This window comes from Rhagoletis zephyria, unplaced genomic scaffold (assembly GCF_001687245.7).
Source record: "Rhagoletis zephyria isolate East Lansing unplaced genomic scaffold, Rhagoletis_zephyria_1.1 Rzeph_scaffold_00201, whole genome shotgun sequence".
NCBI lineage: Eukaryota > Metazoa > Arthropoda > Insecta > Diptera > Tephritidae > Rhagoletis > Rhagoletis zephyria.
Genome location: NW_016157285.1, coordinates 165,503 through 184,465, shown reverse-complemented (window position 1 = coordinate 184,465; position 18,963 = coordinate 165,503). Strand labels below are relative to the sequence as shown.

The following is an 18,963-nucleotide window of genomic DNA, read 5'->3' as shown; positions in this document are numbered from 1 at the left end:
TTTGATTTTTTATTTCCGAGGGGGTGAATGGTGATCGATTTGCGATGCGAACACCATTGATCAGCAGTCATAACCATTCTCGTTCAGTTCAGTTCGCCAATTCTGAAAAGCAAGTTAATTGAATTTTTTTAATCAAGTAACACCACACATTGACGGTCAAGATTTTTGAACCGATAATTTTTTTCCTCTTTTCGTCTTTCGGTATGAGTGCCAGTAACGCAACCGATAACACGGTCAATACTAATTGAACCAAACTTTTCATTTTTCTTTATTTTTCGTGTATTCATTACCAATAAGATTTGAAATTCGTATCAAATTAATTTCGCTTAACATTCTCAAACTGGTTGAATATTCTCAGTCTGATTTGGTCTTCCGGTAAATTCGGGGGTGGATAGTCTTGATCTTTGTTGCGTACCTTGTTGGCGACAGAAGGGACCGAAGGAGATACAGGTAATACTCCTAAGTATTCAAGGCCTTCGCTGCATCCCGGGAGCAAACAACTTGGTCCATAAGAAGATTCGAGCTAGTGCGTTAAACGCCATTCTCAGCCCACGTTCGGCACACTTACACACGATAAAAGAATCGGTGGTCACATACCACGAGGCTAGGGAAATATTCTTCCTTTCCCGAATTGGACACGGAGCGAACCACACGCATCAGCCCTCGCAAGAACGGAAGTAATCTTAACCAAATAATTAAACTGGGTTAAAAGCTGGCGACATTCAGTTAGTCGATATTCACCCATATCTAATAAAGGGAAATCGACTGAGCCCAAACATAAGGAAAAAGGCTATCAGTAAAAAGCCGTAAGTGTGCAAAGTGTTCGAGGCGGTAACAGAATTTAATCGTGCTATTCGTTTGCAGTTTTTTTTTATCTTGTATCTGGTTCAGTCAAAGGCAAAGGGTTCCGTCACATTTCTTCCGGCGAATCCCCAACCAAATTGTGCAGGGGAAAATAAAGAAGTTGTGAATGCAAAACCTGGTCTATTCATTTGACAGCAATTGGACCCCCATTCGCCGATTATCCCAAAATCATCAAAACGTAAGTCTGCCACTTTCTTGTCACCATCCCATTGGAAACGAGCTACCCAACAACAGTAAATCGAGATTCCTGTTTGGACCGACAAAATAAGGTCAAGCAAATCACCACTTGAAAAACATAAATTTTAACATCACTGTGAGAAACTAATTAACTAAAAGAAAACCTAACTTGAACATACATACATACGAGTATGTATTCTGGATATAGATGTGAATTCATACCATTTCATGTTTTCCAAAATAAGTCTATATTACGATACCTACGATTGTAAGCTTGGTATTTGTTTTTAATAACTATAAAATTGAAACTAAATTACTTTTTTAGTTTAAGAAACTTAAATCTCAAAAAAATAGGAGAATCTGTTGTTTATACGAAGACATAAATAAATAATCGATGAATAATCGTAGATCGACTTATACTTCCTGTATCGCTAGAATAGAAAAAATAAGAAAAAGGTTCTAACACGTGTCACTCTTGTAAGATTTGACTTTATTAAAACCCAAACTGCGAACTTTCAAACATATATCCCTCTAACCGGTAAGAGTGCCTCAAGGCAAGGATCACAAAAATCACCTTTTGCATATGAAGATGTAATTTTTCATTACGCAAGTGAGTTCAACGCTCTTGATCATATGTTTGATGACATTTCTTTCTCAAATTAGAATGTAATCCGATGGGCCGTTTGTCCTCTGTAATCCGTTTTTTGCGAACAGGTGGAGGAGAAGGTCCTGTTTTCGTATTATAAAATTTCTGATTTTCATCATCGAAAATTTTTATTTTGGAGACGTTCTTTTAACTCAAGAATTTTATACCCGTAAAGTTTCAGTCATAAGCTTTACGATTTTGTATCTACGGTGTTGAAAATAGTTGGATTTTATGTTCTATAGCAAAAAATCTAAGTGTGCCTCAAGGCACTCTTGTCGTTCGGCGCGAATTTTTTTACGCGTCGCATTTTTCTATTGCGTTTTAGTTATGCAAATACTTTTTATACATTTTTCACCAGTTTTTCATAAAGTGTCTAAATAACAATATATGCAAATCGTTCCATGATGTCGCGTGAGAAATTGTCGAAGTTATCAGCCGAAGAAATTCTTGAATTTATGGATTCTGTGGAGACTAGTAGTATAGCCGAAGCTACCGATCCAGCAGTTGTACCAACCAATGGTGGTTTGATGGCAGTAAGAGTTTCTCTCACATCTTTGGAAAATTGATTTTACGTACTGATCGTATGGATTTTTTATTGCAGACATTAAATAAATAAACAGAGATTCCGCTGAACTCAGCAAAGTCATATGGTGCAAAACAAACCTTAAACTTCATATAAATGAGGTGGCATTTCGTGGCTTACCTGAGCACACAAAAACGCTCTCAAGACCGGCGCAATTATTTCTATATTTTTCCCCTAAAGAAATAATTGAAATGATTGTTTAAGAGACGAACCGGTATGCTCTAACTTAATCAGGATATAAACTTGAGATTCAATGTGAATGTCGATGATATCTGGCAGTAAATCGGCATTCATTCATACATGTCGGTTTAACGCTCCTCGAATTTAGAAAGCTAGTTAATGAAGAATGTATTCGAACCCATTCGCAAAACGATGCCATTGAAACGGCTTGAAGTCACAAAAAGATTCCCGTCGTTCCGAGATGGGGATGGACGCAATGACCGCCGTTTTTATCATTTCATTGATACCTGAATTCCGAGAACAGATCGCTGCTGGTCTTGTGAGCTACACTCAAACGCGTTCGGTTGGTGGCCCATCTTCAACAAGTCAACCTTCTACTCCACAAGATGAATCGCAACCTGCTGCTCTGAGTGTTGGCAGAAAATCTGTATATCATGTTGATGACGTTCTTTTCAATGGTAACAATCAACTTTCTAAATGGCTCGAGAAAGTGGCAAAAAATGGTGCAAATTTTGTAAAAAGTCGCAAACTCAATGTATTTTCGAAGTATGCAATTTATATTTATTTGATCTGCGGCAAAAAATTGCTTTTTGGAATAGCACTCAAAAAAGTAATACATTTTTCTAGATTCCATTGCACTGCTAAACTTTTTGGAATAAAACCGTTGGTACTTAATAAAATTTCTATCTGTTCATATTTTTTGCTTTAACCGATATGAGTGCCTGGAGGGACTGTTTCGTTTATCTCACCTGGAAGTCAAACGAAGCACAAAATGGTATATAGATGACGACATGTAGTTTATTATGCCCAAGTTATGCCAGAAAAAAATTCCCAACCATTTCTGATCACTATTTCAAAGTTGCCGGTTTGAGGGATGCACAGAACTGAATAAAATAATAAGTAAAAAAAAAATAACAAAACAAAACCTTTCGTTATTAATATATGGATCTGACCAAGTGCGACAATACTAACTAGACTTACGTGTGTTGATCATATAAACTCTTTTGTTGGAAAGTTGTATTATAATTTGAGGAACTTAAGAATGTCTGCCTCTTTTACACCAATTGATATCAGGTGGAAACTTCCAATACGGGCAATACTTCCGATAATGGGCAATATTAATAAAAATAAACAATTCCTTCTTCTTAAAATTTCAGACCTTCTACTCGTTTTAGTCAAACAAAATTGAAGTAAAAGGTATGAAATTGGTATCAGCGTTGTTACGAATATTATTCCAAAATAAAAGTCCTTTCCGGATAATAAACAAACGGCCTGTCCAAATTAAACAAATTATATATATTATATGAAAGAGGACTGAATTAGCTTTTAAACAGAAATAACGAAATACCTTTATTCATATGTTTTTTATAATTTAATACTAGAGAAATGCATATACCTGACACAAGGTTTGTTCTATGGTAATTAATTAACATTTTTTGTTGAAATATTTTTTAATATGTGGCTTTCCTCGTTTAGACATTTCAGTTTTAAAGCTATTTAAGTCTTCTTTCATTTGATAAAAAACTTGTTTAATTTGGATAAGCGGTTTGTTTATTATCCGGAAAACACTTTTATTTCGGAATAATATTCTCAACAACCCTGTTTGGTATAGCAAAATTTGAGTATATCCCTGCTGGGCTGTGAAATCACTGATTACTTGAAAGCTAGAAATTGTGTATCCTATTTCGTCTTATGATGGATAAAACTCCTTGCTACCTATATGAAAAATTAATATTTCCAAAATCAACGCGCATAAATGACCTAATTATCCCTGGCTACAACTATCTCAGCTCTGAAAGGCTATTTTTTGTCAACGCTATTCGTATATGGAACACTATTCCAGCCACTATCCGTAATACTTTAAATAAGAGCAACCTTAAGACTTTTTATTCATACTTTCGCTAGTTAGTCTTAACTTTTATACTTGTTACTCTGAGATGAGCCCTCTACATATGTATATATGTATATACATGTAATTATATAGCTATAGTTATGGTACAAAGTTTTATATTAGGGCTATTCGCGATCCGGTGCAAATGGCCTAGCATCATTGCATTGCAAATTTGTATTGCAAATTATTTGCAATACACAAACAAAATACACGCATTTGCATTTGTCATGGCTTGGCAAATTTGCAATACCGAAAATCCATAGCATAAAAATGCTATGCATTGCATTCATAAACAAAACCAAAGCTGATGCACAAAAATTGTTTTGCAAAAGCTTTGCCATGACAGTTTAATAAACGTCGCTCACAATCCATGGTATATTTCTGCAATTGCATAAATTTGTCAGCTCTTATGCACCGAATCGCGAATAGCCCTATTCTAAGTTTTTTCAACCTAATACCTGTGCCAATTTTGTTTACCCCACTCATTATATTCATTATAACTTTTATTGACTCATATATATGTATATATATGTATATAGATTACTGTTTCACAAGATATTTATAAATATCACTGTACTAATGCATTGATTAATAAATGAAATTAAATAAAAGAACGTTTTGGTAAATTTTTATCACTGAAAATACCCAGCGTGAAATTGTAGCTCCATATCACAATTTTACTGTAATTTGTCGATGTGTGTTATGAATGTCGGAAAGTTGTAAAAGCGAAAATTATCGCTAACTGGTTATAGAATTTTTCCACCGATTTTTGATTTAAATAACTTCATATGAAATAAATACTGAATAGCATCCATACATACCTAAAATCTCGACCGTATGAACCTGATCCCGATTTTCTTGATCACCAAGTTGACATATATAGTCGCCAGCATCCTGGGTTTTAACATTTGCTATTTGCAAATCGTAGTCGCCAACAATTTTAAATCTTTGATCTCTTGTAATCTTCAAATGTCCTGCAGTTAAAACAGAAGAACCTTTTCGCCATAATAAAACAAATGATCCAAGGTTTTGGACTTTACATGGTAGTTCTATAGTTTCACCAACAATCACTTTATATAAATGTCCACGTGATAGAAATTTCGGCGTAACTGTGGGGGATTCGTGATCTGCGATGGTAAAGAGCCCTTCGGTGTGAGACGCTAGAATCAAATATAATAGAAATAATGTATCAGTAATATACTTAAGGGACCATTTCATGTTTTAAATATGTTGTCGTTTAAAGTGAAAAACCGCCTAACTGACAATTTTGTCTAAAAGGAGATTTGCTCACATTGGGATCTCCTCACTTATATCAAGCAAAAACTCTGATAGTTTGTAATACAACAACAAAAAAGTAAGGGGAGGGGCCGGATTCCAACTTTCGCTATCTCTAAAATGCTAACATATGCTAACATGCTAAAGCTAAAATTGTATCCGAATTTTTGGCGATATCCAAAATTTCGATTCTGTCCTCCCTGCCGCTAAAAATTGCTTAGCCCAAATTTTAGTACTTTATCCGGCCGAAAGTGGCGCTGTGCAGCAACTGCAACTGTCAAAATTTGTTTATATTTCAATTGAGAAATAATCATACTGTGGAAATAATGGAAATATATACAACGTTTATACGTTAGCTATTTGCAAATAAAAATAATTTGCAAACACTTAACTCACTGTTCATATGACTGAAAACTTGATACATGACCATCAAAAAAAAAGCTAAAAATGCCAACGCCTTGTTTATAGAAAGATAAAGAGATGACCATGAGAATAGCAACGTCTTGCGCTTATTTGCAAATAATACCACTAGTCAATTCTTATTTGCGTGACTTATGTAGTTATTTACAAATAAAAAATTAACTTTGCGTTTATGCGGTAAAGTTTAACATTTTGCAAATTGTTATTTGCAAATAATACATGCGTATTAACGCGGTAAGTAAATTCGCAAAGACAATTAAGTTACCAGCGGTCAGCGGAGCATTAGCATTTGTATTATAAATAATATCGGAGTAAAATTATGTGAAAATTAAATGTTTTATGATGACAGTATGATATGAATATCTGCTCAAGGCATATATACCTGACATCATGTAGTCTATATATTTGTTTTTAGTTTAAGAACTTCAAAATAGCTACAATTAATCGATTTAATAAACCATCTACATTTTTCTTTTTTCAATTAAGCTCAAAATATTTTATAGCATAAACTTTTGTTCTTTGGCCACTCATCCGTTGCTCTTTTCCATTTTTCCTATTGATTACAAAGTTTTTTCTATATAGTTGAGTAGTTTAAACTAACAGCAATAGAAAAATTTGCTGTGATTTGTTGGTAAATTTCTTTAGCAGTAATTTTTTCTATTCGCCAATTTTTAACTTATTTAAGTGAAAAATAGCGATTTTTAATAATAATAATAATAGATTGGCGCTTACACATATGTTAGTGTTTGGCCGAGCTTCTCCTCCAACTTGTGGCGTGCGGTTTGATATTGTCACACAAAGCGGAGGGACCTACAGTTTTACGCCGACTCCGAACGGCGATTGTATTTTTATGAGAAACTGTTTTACATGGCAGAAATACACTCGGAGCTTTGCCATTGCCCGTCGAGGGACGACCGCTGTCAAGAAAAACCTTTTTCTAAATTTTTTGCGATGTTGCTTTGACCAGGGCTTGAACCCAGGTGCTGGTGAGTGAAAGCGCGCACTGCTTACCACTACACCACAGCGGTCGACATATATAGCGATTTTTAGCGATGCAAAATAGGCTGGAATCACAATTTTAGCTATATGAGCTGTCAGAACAGTTCACTCACTTTATCCGGTTCATTTTGTTCATCGCTAAAATCTCCCACAAAATTAATCAAAAATAGAGAGTTTTAGAGTTGGGGTTTTAAGATAGAATCGCAAAAATTGCTAAAATTCATTTAGAATTTTTTGGTGATGATGTTTTAATGATAGCAAAAGTTTGAACCCGACTTCTGGACTCAGTTATTGTGAGAAAATGCAGTGTACACCGGGTGCAAAATTAACAACCAAGTGAGGGAGGAGCGCGGCCTCAAGTAGCGTCGCTACCGGGGAAAGGAGAGTTATCGGACGATAAAACTCTGCCTTGTTGACCGGTTTCCTCGGTTTAAGCATTGGGATAACTCTTTCCATTTCCCAGATGTCTGGAACAATGAGAGTGGACAAATTTAAAACCTTGGTGAGGTAGTCTACTTCCGCAGGACCCATATTTTCAGCAATAGCATGAAAATTCCTTCGGTTCCAATAGATTCAAAGGCTTTCGTCTTCCTCTTGGCTACCTGAACCTCACCGTTGGTGAAAGCAAGAGGCGCACTGGGTGTTGGCTGTTTGTGCATTCTGCTGGTCACTCGACATTTGGCTTTGTCCACAGAAGGATGCAGCGTGAACTCTCGATTAAAATAACTCGCGCATCGCTCCGGGTCCGACGCAGCGGAGTCGCCGAAAGATATTACCATTCTATCGTCGCTCTTCGTGGGTTAGGACATTGGTCTCACGGTTGCCCAAAGCTTACTCACACCAGAGGTTAAGTTACAAAACTTCAGACGGTCATCCCACTTCTTCCATTGATGGCGGTTTACTATTTAGTTGCTGAATTTTCGTGTTGAGATCTTTGATGCAGGGATTTTGGGGGATGGGTTTGCGAAGGCTGTCACGCTCATCTGCTAGGACAGCTGCTTCAGCTGAAAAGTTCGGACGGGTTTCCGAGATATATCCAATAGTAATGAAAAAGGCTGCTGCAGCTGATACAAATTTGCGGAACTTATACTCACCTTTATTAACGTCGGTTGGTGTGGGAAGGATAGCGTAGGTGCTTTCAGTAACTTCCGCAATCAGCTTTTTGGAAGTAGGTTCGGTGTTCGAGGGAAGAAAAATAAGCAAGTTTATCTATAGATATGATTATGGGAGAATGCCAACATCAGCATAGGTCACGGTCATAGCACGTTATGTGTGTATCAGACTAGACCAATGTGCATTGAAGTCAGCATCTATCGTACGATTTTCACCTCTGAGGAGCGTACATATTCAGGATTATCTCCCGCGGGCAATTTAGCCCTTTCCCGTATAATCTGGCTTTTCCGAAGTCCATTTAGCGGCAGGAAATGAGAAATTTCGGGAAACAGGAAATCCAGCTTTTCACGAAATTTTTTGAAGGATTTTTAGCTTTTTCCCTTATACAATATAATACATACGTATGCACCGTGGGCCGAAAATCCGCTGTTTTAGAATTTTGATTGGTAATAGCAAAAATATGGTTCATTATGCTCTAAAAATAATCTATGTGAAAGATGACAATTTTTGGTCAATATTTTAGGCTCGCCCAAGTCCACCAACGTTCAAGTACTGAAAAAAAATTTTCTTAGCTTACTTCGATTCCCTACAAAAAAGTTCCATATACCAAAATATGTAGGACTAATACTTTCGAAAATACCTGAAATTTTTGTAAAAAAAATGTTTTAATTTATGTATTTATTAATTTTTATTTTTTCAGCATATTGAACTTTGATGCACTCGGGCGAGCCTAAGTTATTGAACAAAACTTGTCATCTTTCACACAGATTATTATTTATGAACCATATTATTTTTAATGAACCATATTTTTGCTATTACCAACCAAAATTCTAAAAAAGCGAACTTTCGGCCCACGCTAGTATGCATGTATTAAAAACTCAGTTTCGATATGATTAAAAAAGTTAATATGTGTTCAGGTGGCAATGTTTACGCGCATCGCATGAGGAGATCGAAGACGTTCTAAAACATTTTAATTACTGTGGTTGTTAGAATGTAACCCTCTTTATACTACATGAAAACACAGCAACACAGTTCTGCGCCGTTGTACCATACAGACAGCTACATGCTGTGAAATCAAACGACTGACACACACCACCGAGCTGTCACTTCAATAAAGCTTTTGTTTTCTATTCCTTATTCGTTTCATCGACGTCTGGGAAAGTAAGTCGGTTTCCTACAGCAAACTACACTTTAAAAAAGGAATAAACTAAAGAATATTAGATCCAATTTTGAGGGCGTTTCATTTTTGTTTGCAACTTTAAAATGTTGGCTTCCCTTGCGGGGACACGTCACAATATTGTACGAAACACTCAACTGCTCGTACTGGTTTTGCGATCAATGAGCTGCAACCCGTTTTTGCTAAAACGCCACGTGAGAAGTACGTGGATAACCATAACAAGCAAACTAAGTGCAATTGCACCAGCATGGAAGGCGATAAAGAAGAAGCTCATTATTAACTTTTCGGCAAATACACGAAAAACCGCGAAGCAGAAACAAACGTGGGGTTATTTGATTGCTCGTAAACGATTCCTAGATGACTTTCCTGCCAAATTTACCGCGGCACACGAGGGATCTTTGCAATTAGCCATAGCATCGAACGACACCGCATCTAAGACACAGTTGGACGATAGCGATTTCGCAGATATCGAAGGCGCCTATTATGAGTCCTTAGGGGAGTTCGAATACGCACTTTATAATCAGTTACCAAGTCCATCGACGGAACCTTTGCAACATGCTAATCTTTCAAGGACATGTTCTCTACTTGTGTTATTAATTACGTGACCTAAAAGGCTGCCTATCGGGAGACGCCAAAGTGCTCCTCGGAAATTTGCTAGTTATAGACAGCAATTTCAAAGTTGCCTGGGATATACTTCAGCAAAGAAAAATACGACTTATGTGCGCCTACTTGCACAACATCGTGAAACTTCATAGTGCGTCAGCTGAATACTCAATAGCAATACCAAACTTAAGGAGAGCGTGCACTGACGCAGCTTGCTAGACCCACGGAGAAATAGGAATGACTGACTTGTGTATCTGATCACCGAAAAGCTATATACAGAAACTCTTAAGCAATGGGAGTTGTCCCTAGACTCTGCCAACCACATCCCAATATACAAAGTATTAGTACAGTTCTTGGAAAAGTGTATTGTGGGCAGCGGCGGATCCGAAATTTTCTGATAGGGGGGTTTTGCGGGAAATTTTGCCCCTTATTCAAATTTTCTTAAACGAGCAATTTTTGTGTATATGTATATGTATCCATAAGTTTCTCGGCAACGGCTCTAATGTAGCAAAATGAAAAATCGTTTAAAAAAGACTTTCGAAGTTGTATTCCTTCCGGTTGTCAAAAACTTTTTATTTGTCACGGGGAAAATACTGTAAAAATTATTTGTATCGTGCGAATATCTAAAGAAATTATTAGGGTTTCAAAAACTGTTAGCACAGCGACAACAGCCAAGCATTTGCTTTTTTATAAATTGTTGATGCTTTGCTAGCCGGCAAATACAAGTACCTGATGAAGATCTTGCAGAAGCAATGAGCTTAGCCGACGACGCTTTAAAGGAATTTGAAGAAATGCGACAAGATGCAGAAAAAAACTTTCATTTGCTTTTCGAACACGTAGAAGAAGCATGCACCAACCTAGGTACAGAAATCAAATTACCGCGATACAGCAGTCACAAAAGAAGCGCTTTAATGTGAAAACCGGAGACGCCGAGGCATACTATAGCATGACTTTTTACATTCCCTTCCTTGATACATATATTGCTCTTTTGAAAAGCCGGCTCCTAAATCATAAATCAGTTTTAAATAATTTTAGTGTTTTGTTTCCAAAGTATGATTTTAACAAAAAAAAAAATTGAAGAACTGTTTGCTTTCTATGAAAAAGTAATCAACTGCTCGAAACAAAACTTTCTTCTGGAGGTAAAAATGTGGAAAAAACGAGTTTCACACGAACATTTTCGAAATGCTCTCGAAGCATTACAAGTGGCTAATACAACGTCTTTTGGGAATGTTTTTAAGATCTTACGTATATTGGCCCTTTTGTCCGTTTCAATAGCCACACCTGAACGAAGCTTTTTATGCCTGAAACAAATTAAAACCTACTTGAGAAATACATGTCAAGAAACGGCTCAATGGTCTAGCATCTATGAATATTCACAAAGATATTAATTTTTCAGTTGACGAAGTTCTAGAAGAATTTTTCAAAAAACCCCGAAAAGCTTGAAAATTCTTGGTTTCACTGATTTATAAGTAAAAAGAAAAATTTAATGTGCTTAAAATTATCAAAATGTTTTATAAATAAAGCGAAAAATGGAACATATGATTTTAAAAATTCGTGTTTGAAACTTTATTACGCATACTTTCTTCTAAAGAGCCTTTTCTAGACCCATATTAGTGAAATATTATTCTTTGACTTGAGGGGGGAGGGGTTTAACCCCCAAACCCACCCCCACCCCCTGTGTATCCGCCACTGATTGTGGGTTTAGAAGCAGCTGAAAATCAGAAGACGAAGGACAACGGTCCTAAGCCAATGCGCCATCAATCCATCCGCTGCCATCAAGCAAATTATCTACCATACCCGTGATGTTCTGCTGAGAATTTAAGACCCAATCTCCACCTCATAGATTACAAACAGTTATGGCAAAGAGTCTATGCAAGTATTGCCCAAAGAGCGATCACTTGCAAAACAGATGTCCGTCTTCGTTCTCATGCAAGCGATGTAACTCAAAGCACCACACGATGCTACACCCATTACGTATACATCAACACAAAAGCATTCACTATGGTCAACACTACTTGCCACCGCCCAGTGTTGTTTCTCCTTCTGGTCACGCCTTCACACTCAGAGCTCTTTTTGATAGCGGCTCCCAAGCCACATTTATCAGCGAATTCGCTGCTCAGCAATTGAGGACCGGTTACTGGAGTCGGGGGAGCACAAATAGTAAATTCTGGGTTAAGCGCTCCAGTTGCGGTCGCTACATCGTAAGATATACTTTAAAAATGGAGTCGATTTAAATAAACTAAAGAATTCAAATCGGGACGCGTTCAATTACCAATGAAAACGCTTAGAAATGGATTGGACATCGAAACAACTTTATGAATCGTTTATGGATGAGTACCTCCGCCTCGGACACATGGAGCCTGTCTCCGAACGGTGTGAACCGCAACAATTTCGCAACATACCCCATCATGGAGTTTAAAAAGAATCTAGTTCTACTACGAAGATGAGGACAGTTTTCAAAGCAGCGTATCGGAATAAGTTGGGAGTGTTGTTGAGAAGTGCTATCGCCAAATATTGGTTGACCCTCAGGACACTGACTTGCAGCGAATTGTATGGTTAAACGAGATGGGGGTTCCACCGGTTTATCGTCTACTTACAGTAAATTATGGCCTAAACTGTGCGCCATATATTACAATAAAAGTTCTCCACTCGTTGGCCAAAAATGAAGGTGATTCTTTCCCACAGGTATCCCAGGTACTAAAGCATTGAAGGTGAACAAATTGATGACGAACATAGATGTAACTTTGATCAACATCAGGAAGTGAAAGCATTGGGTCTTTATTGGATTGCCTCGTCCAATAAGTCATCTATCAGATCTATCTGGCCCTATTACCAAGCGTCAACAACTCACGGATGTTGCTAAGATATATGACCCAATGGCTGGCTCACACCTATTGTTATAATAGATAAAACAATTGTGGATCACTGGGTGCAGCTGAGACGATGTCATTCCAGAACCTTATCAGAGGCAGTGGAGGAATTCTAGAAAGGAGCTACGAGAAGTAGAAGCCATTAAAATGCCGAGATGGGTGCATACTACACCAAACGCTATTTCGTATCAACTCCACGTTTTCGCGGATGCATCAGCGCTTACTTATGCGGCGATAACATATCTCCGCGTCATTACTGCCGACCAATCAGTGAAGGTGTCGATATTAACGGCCAAAAGCAGGGTTGCGCCGCTGAATAAAATAGCCATACCTTGTCTGGAGTTAAATGGGGCATTGTTAGCTGCGAAGCTTACTAATAAAGTGCAGGAGTCTCTTAACCACCGGGCAATGCAAACCTTCATTTGGTCCGACTCAACCACGGCCCTTAGCTGGATTCGTTCAAATCCGCGAATACATAAAAAACACATTAGAAACCGAGTAAAACAAATTCAACAAATATACAGCCGGGACCGATGGAGATATGTCCCAACGAAGCTAAATACGGGCAATGGGTATATCACCTTCTAGGTAGTGCGCGTGCGCTGGGCTTGGGTCTCGCCACGTTAAAACCCCGCCCAATGAAAAAGAACAAGCAGCCTCGGATGAGACCTAATTTTTTTGATGACAACCACGGCAAACGTGTAAAGGACTATGATTTAAGGGTATGCACCTTGAATATCCGGACCCTTAATGGGGAAGGTGCCTCTGCCCGGCTGGTTGATGTTCTCGGGAAGACAAAGGCTGACATCACCGCCATCCAAGAAATGGCGATGGACGGGGCAAGGAAAAGTAAGTGTAAAGCCTTGCGACGTCTGCTACAGTTGGCACGTAAAGGTGCGCAATTTCGGTGTTGGATTCGTGGCAAGATAGAGACTTCGTCGCCCAGTACTGGCGTTCACCCCGGGGGAAGAACGTACAGCCAAAGCCCTCATCAAAGCTAGATTCTTCAACATCTCGCTCATCTGCGTCCATGACGAAACGTCCGATAACGGACGGAGGCTGATTGATTTAGCCGGGGCACGAAACATGGTAATATTTAGTACTAGGGTCCTGCATAAGAACATCCACCAAGCTACATGGCTGTCTCCAGATCGAAAAACGAGAAACCAAATCGATCATATTGTGATAGACGGAAGGCATGCGTGCGGAAGGCGTTTCAGTCGTACGTACACTCCGAGGGACAAACATCGACTCGGACCACTATCTTGTTGTAGCTAAGATACGCACCCGCCTCTGTGCAGCAAAAATGTGCGTGACAACTTATTCGCCACTCGACTCACACACCTGCTCTCTGAGAGCACTCTTCAACAATCCGACATACGCGAGCAGTGGAACCACATTTCCCGATCATTACGTACCGCCGCCGAAGGGGAATGTCAAGAATCCGCAGAGAAAAAAGACGCCGCATATAGGGCCATGCTGCGATCGGGCGCAACGCGAGCCACGTGGGAGCGTTATAGGGAACTGAAGAAGGAAGCGAGACGTATTTGCCGCAAAAAGAAGAGAGAGGCCGAAATACGTGAGTGCGAAGGGCTTGAGATGCTGGCCGACAAGAATAACGCCCGAAAATTCTAGCAGAGGGTTAGGTGCCTTACGGAAGGTCTCAATACTGGGGCGAACACCTGTAAGAACAAAAACGGCGACCTAGTGACCGATGTGCTGAAAATACTTAAATTGTGAAGGGAACACTTTTACAACCTACTGAATGATAGCAGCGCTGAAACTAGTGAAGAAGACGAACCCAAGTCCCCAGTCGATGATGATGGATGAGCTATCCCACCGCCTGACTATGATGTTGTACGAATAGCAATTATGAGGCTGAAAAACAACAAGCTGCTGGGGCTGACGGCCTGCCAGCCGAGCTATTCAAGTACGGCGGCGAGGAGCTGAAGAGGTGCATGCATCAGCTCGTATGCAGAATATGGTCAGATGAACGCATGTCCGACGACTGGAATTTAAGTGTGTTCTGCCAATCTACAAGAAAGGCGACCCCGCCATACGCGCCAACTACCGCGGAATCAGCCTTCTAAGCATAGGTTATAAGGTCTTATCGAGTGTATTGTGCGAAAGACTGAAGCACACCGTCAACGAACTGATTGGACCTTATCAGTGTGGCTTTGGGCCTAGAAAATCCACCATAGATCAGGTATTCCCAATACGCCAAATCTTGGAAAAGACCCTTGAGAAAAGGATCGACACACACCATCTATTTGTCGATTTCAAAGCCGCTTTCGCCAGCGCGAAAAGAAGTTGCCTCTATGCCGCGATGTCGAAATTTGGTATCCAGCGAAACTAATACGGCTGTGTAAATTAGCGTTGAGCAATACCACCAGCCCCGTCAGAATAGGAAAGAACCTCTCAGAGCCGTTTGATACCAAAGGAGGTTTCAGATAGGGGGACTCCCTTTCGTGTGATTTATTTAATCTGATGTTTGAGAAGATAATAAAAACCGCAGAACTTAACCGCTCAGGCACAATACTTTAAAAGAGCGTACAATTGCTGGCGTATGCCGACGGCATCGATATTATCGGTAAAAACAAGGGCTACGTCTTTTCTGCCTTCTCGGGATTGGAAATAGAAGCAAAGCGAATGAGTCTGGTGGTGAACAAGGACAAAACTAAGTATCTCCGGTCATCACACAGACAGTCAGATCATACGCGTCTTGGCACCCACGTCAGCCTTGAGATCCAACGTAGAATCCCCCTTGCCAACAAGTGCTACTTTTGGCTGAGTAGGCAATTGAGAAGTAAAGTCCTGTCTCCTCGTACAAAGTTCACACTCTATAAGACACTCATCATGCCTGTGCTGGTGTTTGGCGCGGAGGCATGCACATTGACAACATATGATACGGCGGCTCTTGGAGTTTTCGCGAGAAAGATTCTGCGAAAGATTTACGGACCTTCACGCGTTGGTGATGGCGAATATCGCAGACGATTTAACGATGAGCTGTATGAGCTTTACAACGACATAGACATAGTGCAGCGAATTAAAATTCAGCGGCTCCCCAGGCTTGGCCATGGCGTTCGAATGGACAGAAATGCTCCTGCTCTGAAAATATTCAACGCGGGCCGCGATGCTGGTAACAGGGAAAGAGGAAGGCCTCCTCTGCGTTGGAAAGACCAGGCGGAGAAGGACTTGGCTTCACTTGGCATTTCCAATTAGCGTCAGTTAGCACAGAAGAGAAATGACTGGCGTGCTGTTTTGGACTCGGCCAAAATCGCTTAGGCGGTTACAGCGCCAATAAAGAAGAAGAAGAACAAGTAGTTCACATTGGAGACTTGGTGGATGGGACCAAGGGGGATTTGCCAAAATGAACAGCATTGGCCAATTCAACCCGCAAAACACAATCCCGTTCACGAGCAAAAACCAATATGCAATACTACCAAATTCAAGGAAGAGCCACCATTTACTGATGTATTCTTGCTTAAGTATTCGCACGATAACACCCTTCTTGCGGTCACAGCGTGGTGCCATCGTTTGTTTATGTTATTATGAAGGAACCCCACAAGCCAAAAAACAAACAAGGCCATGAAGTTTTGGATAAGGTACGTGGAACGTACTAATTTTTTTAACTAATTTCGTCCCTACTTAAAGGAGAACGAATACATGTGAAAAGCACACTTTGTCAACATGATCCCATGCTCGACGAAGAGAAAATACTGCGAGTCAATGGGCGAATAAAACACTAATTTTTATCGTTCGAGGAGAAATTCGCAATTATGCTTCCGGAGGAAAACCCATTCCGTCGGCTGGTTCTAGCTCATCGCTTAACGCCGCTTAATCACAAACGACAACAGTATTAAATTATTAGTTCTCGCTCCGCTATACTAATCCATAACTGATGCGGCGCTTTCGGCAGCGACCCAAACGAACGAATCAACTTATAGGTAGCTTGCCGGAGCACCGCTGTACATCAGCCAACGCATTAAGTCGATGTGGTATAGATTATGGCAGTCCTTTTATGTTGCACTCTTCGTATGTTATAGCACCCGTGCTGTTCATCTAGAACGCTGATGTAGATGCGTATAATTAGCAGATGAAGGCTGCCGGGCAATTCTGCGCCGACTTTCGGTGGCCTCTGGGAGGCGGGCGACAAGCAGATGAAGAATCATTAAAAACGAACTATTGGAGATGCAGCCTTAACATTCGGAGAATCTTACACCGTTCTCAAGCAAGCGGAAGCGGTGCTTAATTCAAGTTCGATTCCGGCGTTATGTGATGATTCTACCTACTTTACTTCGTTGATACCTGGACACTTCCTGGTAGGTAAAGCACTTATCTCCAGTCCAGAACCGAATCTTTTAGAAACAAACATCAATCGGCTATCGAGATGGAAACAGCTGCAGCTGATGCAACAAGATTTGGGGACACGTTGGAGCACAGAGTACTTGGTGGGGTTGCAAGTTCGACATAAATGGCAGTACCAAACAAAAAACATCAACGTGGGGGATTTGGTGCTAGTTCGAGACGAGAGGACCGCACACATGAATTGGCCTTCGGGCGCATCCTGCAAGTCTATACTGGAGCAGATGGTCTCGTAACAGTAGCTACTATTCGCACGCAAGGTTCCACCGTAAAACGAGCAACTTCGAAGCTTGCTGTATTACCATTGGATACAACCATTGAACCTGGACATGGTGGGCGGAATTTAGACACGGTGGTCGGAAAGGTGGCAAATAGTTCGTCAGAAGTTGACGAGGTGGGAAGGAAATGTTAGAACGTAACCCTGTTTATGCTACATAAAAACACAGCAACTCAATTCTGCGCCGTTGTACCATGCAAACAGCTACATGCTGGGAAACTGTACGACGGGCACTCACCACCGGGCTGTCACATTGTTTTTGTCTATTCCTTCTTCGTTTCATCAGCGTGTGGGAAAGTAAGTTGGTTTTCTACAGCAAACTACACTTTAAAATAAGGAATAAACTAAAGAATATTAGAACCAATTTTGAGGGCGTTTCATTTTCGTTTACAACTTTAACAGTGATGATATCATAGGAAAAATTATAATTCATTTTAATAAGATTATTTTTGTAAAATGAAATAATATAAGTAATACAATGCATATTTGGGCGGAAGTTCAAACTTATACGGATGCAGGTAGCAGAAAATTGTTTTCCGATCGTGGGTGCTCAGGTGAAAGCCGGTGGGCCATGGAGGCAGCCTACTATGAGTATAGTGGGACCGACACGTGGCGTGTGTTGTTCGCACTGCGGAAGCCGCATTATTTGTTCGGTGAGAACAGCACCTGACTTAAGTAGAGTTTGTAATCGTTTTTGGCATACGCAGCAGGTGTGGGTTCTGGTCCAGGGTTTGACTCGATGTCAGCCATGATCAGAAGAATACGGAGTAGATTTTTGCCCATGGACGAATAACGTTTAATAGATTTCGCAGACTAAAGAGGGTGAGATCGCGAAAACAACAGAAATTGGTCGGGTACAATCCAAGTCATTCTGTTACGTAGAACCGGCTGGCATGGGAATACCATACTATGAATAAGAGCTTCATATCTATCTTAATTTTATAGTATGCTACCGAATATATCTTTCGTTACGTTGGTAGTTAAAATTGGTAAATATGTTGGAAGGTATGGTGCATACATACCTGTTGTCTTTATGTGAAAAATAATTGGCATTAACAGAAGTATAGCCCACGTAAGCCGATGGTACATGCCTGAAATGGGCTCCATCTGAAAAAGAAATCGTAAACGATTAAATATTCAAATTATCATCAATATTTCAAACTTTGTAGAACATGTATAAAAATTCGGCGATTTGTAACAAATTTTAAACCTTTCAATCAGATTTTCTGGAATTGGCTTGAGTGTGTAGTTTTGCAGCCCGCTTAATTTTAGTACAATAAAGGACAAGTTTGAAGTAGTACCCTAGATTTTTGGCAATTTTTCGTCCGCGCATTTTCTTCCATCCAAAGTACTACGTTCAAATATATTTTTTGTATGGAGAAAATTAGCAACACCTTCCACAAAAAAATTTACCAAAAATTAACGGTACTCATAATGTTTCGAAGAAATCTGACTAAAAAGCTCAAAATATTGATGAATGTTTGCCGAATTGCGCTCATTTTTGTTACAGATGTTTTTAAAGA

General features: G+C 39.7%; 1 protein-coding gene across 1 annotated transcript in view; it reads right to left on the bottom strand.

The window, feature by feature from the left end:
• Window positions 1-18,549, bottom strand: part of LOC108358074 (limbic system-associated membrane protein) — a gene marked incomplete at its 3' end in the record, with an annotated part of 200,845 nt that extends 182,296 nt beyond the window's left edge. Inside the window, exons 1-2 of the mRNA XM_017609207.1 lie at window positions 18,463-18,549; window positions 5,163-5,501 (exon numbers count right to left, since the gene is read on the bottom strand). Coding sequence (XP_017464696.1) covers window positions 5,163-5,501; window positions 18,463-18,547 — 424 coding nt within the window. The remainder of the gene's footprint in view (window positions 1-5,162; window positions 5,502-18,462) is intronic.
• Between the last annotated feature and the right edge of the window lie 414 nt (window positions 18,550-18,963).